Source organism: Cariama cristata, unplaced genomic scaffold, assembly GCF_000690535.1.
Source record: "Cariama cristata isolate BGI_N322 unplaced genomic scaffold, ASM69053v1 scaffold24615, whole genome shotgun sequence".
NCBI classification, from domain to species: domain Eukaryota; kingdom Metazoa; phylum Chordata; class Aves; order Cariamiformes; family Cariamidae; genus Cariama; species Cariama cristata.
Genome location: NW_009618477.1, coordinates 3,843 through 11,677, shown reverse-complemented (window position 1 = coordinate 11,677; position 7,835 = coordinate 3,843). Strand labels below are relative to the sequence as shown.

At 38.6% G+C, this 7,835-nt stretch overlaps 1 protein-coding gene across 1 annotated transcript; it reads left to right on the top strand.

The window, feature by feature from the left end:
* Positions 1 to 4,274: 4,274 nt before the first annotated feature.
* On the top strand, positions 4,275 to 7,576 carry SOCS6 (suppressor of cytokine signaling 6). The gene has a single exon (XM_009700885.1). It carries the CDS (start codon positions 4,510 to 4,512, stop codon positions 6,112 to 6,114), a length of 1,605 nt encoding a protein of 534 aa, XP_009699187.1. The 5' UTR covers positions 4,275 to 4,509; the 3' UTR covers positions 6,115 to 7,576.
* Positions 7,577 to 7,835: the final 259 nt, after the last annotated feature.

Here is a 7,835-nt window from a genome sequence, read left to right as displayed (position 1 = left end):
TAATTTTTCATAAATCAGTGCTGGCCACCATAATAACAATGAATATATGATTGCATGACCTACTCTTCAGATATCTGAGAAGCAGCCTGTAAAGTTTTAGCTGTAATTCTCTTCACTAATAATTTCATATTTGTATGTGATTAATACATGTTGCTCTTCAAAATGAGGCACGCAAATTTAGTTTTGGTTATTTTTTTTTTTATAAGCACAAGGAGCACCATCGTGTTTGCTGAGTAGTAATCTGGTACTTTTTGTCCAGAGTTGAGTTTTGTCAACCTGCATATTTTTAAAGATTCCAAGATGCAGAATTTGTGATGAAAGTTTGTAAGCCATGATTTCATTATACCTCATTATTCTGTGTGTTAACATCTCATTTTCTTTCTGGGTTTGATTAATCTCCCACTTTCAATCTGTATGTTCCAGGTATTTCTGCGCACATAGCCACCAGGCTGTGGGAGTATGTTGGCATAGTTCAGAGGCTGTTTAGAATCGCAAATACCTGCCAGAAGAATTTCTAGAGGTGTCTCTGGTCGGACTGTCTGAATTCACTGTACAGCACATGGCACTGGAAAAGCACATCAGTGGGAGACTTCAGTCATACCGTAATTGGTACAAAATACTAGCGAAGCTGTTGCAGTGCTGAGGGTTGTGAAGAAGATGTGTAGCTGATTTTAATGTATTCCAGGAAAGGATGCGTGCTGGGCTCTTCTGCTTCAGCTCTTCTAGATGTAGACAGTGGAAAATTCTACGCTTGCAAATGTGTGAGTGTGTCATATATGGAGGGCTGTTTACACAGCGCTTTTAAACACATTGATAGGCAATGAAGAATTGCTGATATTCTTTAAGTATGTGCAAAGAAAGAAGAGTATCTGGATCGATTAGGGTATTTGACTTCAGGTTGTATTTGCTTTCTCCTGTCTTGGATAAAATATGTGTAAGAGATGTCATAAAGTAGAGTGGTTCTCATATGGAAGACTTGTTTAGAGGCTTGCTCTCATCTGTAGGTATGTTCAGTTTACTTTGGAGAGCTTTGACCCGGACTGTCATTCACTAGATTTTTACAGCCTTTTCCTGGATGAATAAGCTGGATTTCTGGATATATGCATGTTGTTTATGTGGTTTATATTTGAACTTCAAACCTTTATTATTTCTCTATATGAAATGTTACAATGATACAGGTAATGAGTCATGCATTTGGACAGTCATGCATTTGGACAGTCATGCATTTGGACAGTCATGCATTTGGACAGTCATGCATTTGGACAGTCATGCATTTTGCTTGATAAAGATACTGGCTACTAAGGTAGGCTGACAGATGTAAAACACTTTTTTTGATCAAGCAGGCTCAGTAGTCACTTTCAAAGTAAAAAAATTTGACTCCTCTGCTGCCAAAGAGATTTATCTGTTGAGATTATTTTTAGGTACTGGATTTTCGTTCGTAAAAAACCACATTTTGATACAGAAAGACTAGTATGTGATAAAACCCTGTTCTTTCAAGTGACTTGTTTAGTCTTTTAGTTATGGAGAAGCTGAAGAAATGTTGTTTCTTCAGCCAAATTTTAGGTAACTAATTCTTTTGAAACACATCGATTAAAAAAAAAAAAAAATTGGTAAATCAGACAGTTTGGGGCTCTATACATCTTGTTTTCCCCAATCAGCAATGTGATAATGTTCTTTTAATTTCTCTCTAGCTTAGAAGGCAGATTTTACTTTGTTTCATGCTTGCTTTTCTAGGGTTAGGAATTGCAACTTGTATGATATACTTCCCACAAGGATGGGGGAATGAATCTGGCAAAGTGGCAGCAGTATCAGCTTGTGGATGTCAGTCAGAAGCAGCTGGAGAATGTTGTGGGTTTCACAAGTGGGGCTAATATGAGGGTTCCCAGGCTTTTGGTACTACATACACAAAGGCACAGTTAAATTTCTCAAATGGACAAACGCTCTGATTTTGTCAGTTTCGAGGCAGCATAGAATCCTGAAGTTACTTTTTTCACTCCTGTTGTAGGGTCATTTAGTTACATATGACAAAAAGAGTACTGTAAATTGGTAAGATGACAAAATCCAAATGGTTTAGGAGTAGAAGGTCAACAAGGCATTTTGAGTCTAATTTTAATTGACATGTAACTCTCTCTTTATCTGTATCTGTACCCTTTTTCTTGATTACTGTACTTTGTCAGTTATTCTGACACGCCAAATTTCAGGCATATAAACCCCACTAAATGTATTCTGCTCATGTTTGTTTTCTAGTACTTCCATATTTCCCAATTATTCCAAACATATGGAGCTCATATTAAACATCAGTATTTTAAAACATGACATTTTATGGTTCTGCATGTATTTGTCGTAAGAAAAGGAAAATAAAAGTAGTGTCTTAACCTTTGAAAATACATATGCATATCTCAGTACCTCTTCTAATCGTTTAAGTGGAATACATTATTTTTTTAAGGTGTCAGGACTCCTGATACCACAGGAGTCATGTTAAAAGTGGAAAATAAACAGTAAACTGGTAATAAAATACTAGTCCTGTTTTTTTTTAGGTTTTAATATTCGTCTATAGCAAGAGTTGGTTCTTAGTCTTTTGTTTGTTTAGGAGACAAATTTTTGGGGCATGTTTGTTCTTTGCTGATGACAAGTAAATCAGTTTACAGGCAGAAGAGAAACCTTTTAGTTTCTCCCCATTGAGAGAAAGGGAAGCGCTGTTTAGTTTGGTAATTAAGAAAAGGAAATGGGAAGAGCTGAAGGTACTCTGAAGGTGGACTTGGGAAATGTCGGAGGCTATGGCAAAGACAGAACAGGTCTTCGACATAGGGTGGTGCAAATAGCGTAGGGAATTTGAAGATAGGACTAGGGTACAAATCCAAGCAAATCAAGCTCTAGTGCTTCTGCTGTTTATGAGAACAGTGTTCAACTGCCCAGCAGCAGGGCTTTACTTACAATTTTTCAAGGTATTTTGAAGGTCAGAACCCTTAAATGCTTTACATCGCCATTTAGTTTGCTTTGGATATGATCCTTTAGCCTTTGTGTCCTCAAGAACCACAAAAGTTGGGCTGGACAAGAGTAATGGTCAGTGGACTGCTGTTTGATTATAGTAATCATTCTCCTTACATGCTTTTGTGCAATTTTTGTATTTTTTTTAAGAAAATCATATTGTTTAGTTGATAAAACTTCTTTCAGTTCATTGCACTATTTTCTTAGTTACTTCTATTGTGATACCATGGGAGAAAAGTGTGAAGTGCCTACATAAGAGCTGTTTTACTTTCCCCTCAGTCCCCCAAGCTTGGAAGATTTCTTGAGAGATTCTTAAACTCTTCCAGCTTGCCATGCTTAGCCTAGAACCAGGCTTGCTGCCGCGGTTTGGGCTGCTAACATCACATGTATTTGGAGATACGTGGAATAACGGCTGCTACTAACAGTAGTGCCTACTTCTGTGGCAGCAGCAACTTCCCTCTCTTCTCCGTTTCCCTTCTTGTTCTTCCCCTCTCTGTGGAGCTGCTTGCTTTGGAAGGTCTGACTAACATTAAAGCAAACAAACAAACCCCAAACAAAACCCAATCAAACATCAAACAACAAAACCCGAAGAGAAAAGTCAAATTTATGGAGGGGCTGGGTGTGTGATTCTGGAAGAGACCAAGTAGGAGCAGTTGACTGGGACTTGAGCAGATGTGTCCACTTAGTCTTGGCAGAGGTACTGGGGGAAGAAAAGCTCTAATAGTACTAGGCAAGGAGAGCCTGTGATTTCACCTCCTCTGTGCCTAAAACAGAGTTTGGAAATGAGCTGTTCTTTCATAGAAGTTGAGGAGGGGACTTCTGTGACTTGCTCTAAACAGATGTTACTTTGCTGTTAGTGTCTCTCTTATTTTTCACTAGTTTTCCTATAATTATGTAACTGTTCGAATATTGCTCAACTTCCCTGTGTAAAGAAAGTATGACCTTGTAAGACAATGTTTTTTAGGACTAATCACAGTTTAACCTGTATGTAGGAATCCTGTTGGATAGAGTATCTTCTATAGTTTTACCTTCTATAGTTATTTTTGTGGGGATTTTTTTTTAGGAGCCTTCTGAAAGAAAGGGCTGTTTCTGTGCTTGAAAATTTTATATACATGCAGTAAGTATATGTGCCTATGAGTGTGATGTAATGTGTGTGCATATTTAAAAAATGGCATGCTGAAAGCAGAAAAAAGTTGTGGCAATCTCTGAGGCGGATGCAGCAGATTAATTTTTTGAGCCTGATTGGTTTCCAAGTCAGCTCTCTATATTTACTTTTATTTGATGCCCATTACTTAAGTACTGCAATGTCTGTTTTGTTTGGAGAGGGGGAAACCCTTATGGATAATTTTAAAAATATTTATTTTGTGAAGTTAATTGTTTTTTTATTTGTTTCCAGGAAATGGCTCTTGAAGTTAAATGAGGCTGGATAAAACACATAAATGAAGCAGAAGCTGCTCTGCATGTGTTAGGGCTATATCACCACAAGCACTGCTGATCAGCCAGGCTTGGTAACTTGTCATAATGAAGAAAATTAGTCTCAAAACAATTCGCAAGTCCTTTAACTTAAATAAAAGTAAAGATGAAAGCGACTTTGTAGTGGTGCAGCAGCCATCGTTAAGTGAATTTGGAAAAGATGACTCCTTGTTTGGCAGCTGCTATGGTAAAGATTTGGCTAGCTGTGAAGTCAATAGTGAAGATGAAAAAGGAGGCAAAAATAGATCAAAAAGTGAAAGCTTAATGGGTACGTTAAAAAGGAGGCTTTCAGCAAAACAAAAACAGAAAGGCAAAGGCAGCACGCCATCTGTAAGCTCTGCAGATGATGACACCTTTTCTTCCTCATCTGCTCCAATAACCTTCAAAGATGTGCGAGCTCAAAGACCTCTGAGATCCACTTCCCTCCGTAATCACCATTACAGTCCAACTCCGTGGCCCCTTCGACCTACCAATTCGGAAGAGACTTGCATCAAAATGGAAGTGAAAGTCAAGGCCTTGGTCCATTCCTCAAATCCAAGCCCAGCACTGAATGGCGTTCGAAAGGACTTCCACGACTTGCAGTCAGACAGCGTGTTCCAGGAACAAAACAATGTGTTAAAAAATACGGAATCTCAGAATGGAGACTTGCATCTCCATATTGACGAACATGTGCCTGTAGTTATTGGATTAATGCCTCAGGACTACATTCAGTATACTGTGCCTTTAGATGAGGGAATGTATCCTTTGGAAGGATCACGTAGTTACTGTCTGGATAGTTCCTCACCCATGGAAGTTTCAACTGTTTCTTCTCAAGTGGGGGGAAATGCTTTCCATGAAGAAGAGAGCCAGGTGGATCAGGATGTCGTCGTTGCACCAGATATCTTTGTGGACCAGACGGTGAATGGTTTGTTGATTGGTACCACAGGAGTCATGTTGCAAAGCCCAAGAGTTAATCACAGCGATGTCCCTCCGCTCTCACCTTTGCTACCTCCAATGCAGAATAATCAAATCCAAAGGAACTTCAGTGGATTGAATGGCACAGATGCCCACGTGGCTGAAAGTATGCGCTGCCATTTGAATTTTGATCCTAACACTGCCCCTGGAGTTGGAAGAGTTTATGATTCTGTACAGAACAGTGGTCCTATGGTTGTGACAAGTCTCACAGAAGAACTGAAAAAACTTGCAAAACAAGGATGGTACTGGGGCCCCATTACACGTTGGGAGGCAGAGGGAAAATTAGCTAATGTGCCTGACGGCTCGTTTCTCGTTCGAGATAGTTCTGATGATCGTTACCTTTTAAGTTTGAGTTTTCGTTCCCATGGAAAAACTCTTCACACTAGAATCGAACACTCAAACGGTAGGTTTAGCTTTTATGAACAACCAGATGTGGAGGGACATACATCTATAGTTGACTTAATCGAACACTCAATCAGGGACTCTGAAAATGGAGCTTTCTGCTATTCGAGATCCCGGCTGCCTGGATCTGCAACTTACCCAGTGAGACTGACAAATCCAGTATCTCGGTTTATGCAGGTGCGTTCTTTACAATACCTGTGTCGTTTTGTAATACGTCAGTACACCAGAATAGACCTGATTCAGAAACTGCCTTTGCCAAACAAAATGAAGGATTATTTACAGGAAAAGCACTACTGAAAGCTTATGGGAATCTTGCATCTTGCACTTTGGGAACGACAACAACAAAAAGAGATTGAATTACAGTTTACAGACTTTCATTATTATCAAAATCTTTTGCTGCCATAAAAATATTTCATTTTTGTGTGTAAAAGTAATGCATTTGGATTTATGTTTGTTTTGGGGGTTTTTGTGTATTTTGGGGGGCTTTTTTTTTTTTTTGGAAAGAATGATCTCAAGTTTATTTTTAGAAGTGTGAAATAGCTATCTTTCATCAATGTGCAGATTAATCACAATGTGAATGATCAAATTCTCCTTAATTTCCCCCAAGTCCTTTGCTGCTATCCACTGTGATTTTTATGCATTGAAAGCACATTTCATGTGTATCCAACCGTAAGTAAAAGTCAAATGAAACTTGTTGAATGAAATTTTTTTTTTCCCTTTAAAATAGCCTGTCTGAAAAAAATGATCGTGGATAAAAAACATAGTGGTATTCTAAATTACTGAATTTACGTCTATGTTGAAAACAATTTCCTAATATCATAATTACAAATTTCTATAGAGATATGTCCTAATGTAGAACTTACAGGCAGAGCTGTGTGATGAGAACACGGTTATGCAGCGTATCTTTGGAAAAAAACCCACCTTTCTCCTAGGCCTTGTATTGTCTGTACACTCTTTTGTGTTTGGGAAGGTTGGTTCAGCCGCCTTCTTGTCTCAGTATTTTGTCCTTCTAAAAATGGCCTTTAAAAAAAGAAAAAGAAGTAGTCCATGAGAGTCAATGTGTAGTACCTATAAAGAAATTGCAGTATTGGGGTCTTGTTAAATATTACCTTTTAAAATCATGCCATCAGTTAAATAAATGAACACCTACCTGGTCCCCTCTTTCTGTCCTTTTCCATCCTACCTCCTCTTGGGGGGTGGGTGGGGGCGGGTGGAGATTTCCTGGATTTGTAGGAGGACTCTAGGAATCGTTATTATGGGAACAGAAATTGATAAGCCATTTTAGGGATGGGTTAAAACTTCGGATAGGATGATTTCTACAATATATATTCAAGCTACTTGAAATGTTATGAATTTCCATTTTCTGCATTTTTTTTCACTTCAGAAATGCAGTAATACACTAAAGTCCTTTGGATCGTTTTCCCCTTTTTTTGGATATCCTTTGGGGGGGAAGGAACAGGACTGATAACATTTTGGATGAAAGATGCTTAAAATGTATCTCTAAAACTCTCTTCTCGTAGCCTTTCAAATTACGGGGCAAAGAGGTTTGGATATACGCTGACCACAGAAAATGTTTCAGTTTACTGTCATGAAATATGTTTTGACACATGAAATATTGAATCAATTAAGTAAATGTTTATATCTGTCAAAGATTCTGGCATTTGAAAAGCTTACGGTTATTCTAACCTTCTGTAGGGAAAAAAAGACTTTCAGTGGGGAGTACAGGTTCTACACTGTAATATTTTCGTCATGCAAGGTTAATCCATGGCATTTTCCTGTTTTGTTTCAGGTTCGCTCTCCGCAATTCTATCACTTCGAGGAGTTATTTGTTACAGGGGTCATTGCTAGCTTGGGAGGGAGGCTTGCTTTGCCTGCCTCTGCCCACCTGTTTTGTATTTTAGAATGTCATCTTCCCCATCTGTGGTAGGAGTGGCTGGTCCCTAAAGGCCAGCTTAGAAAAGGCTGTTCCTCTTTGCTACAGCTTTCTTGTTTAGGTCATTTTCTTCTCCTTGTTTCAC

Bases quoted from the DNA above. Each gene is read 5' to 3' on its own strand.
- SOCS6 (XM_009700885.1), top strand. From the start codon at position 4,510: ATGAAGAAAATTAGTCTCAAAACAATTCGCAAGTCCTTTAACTTAAAT.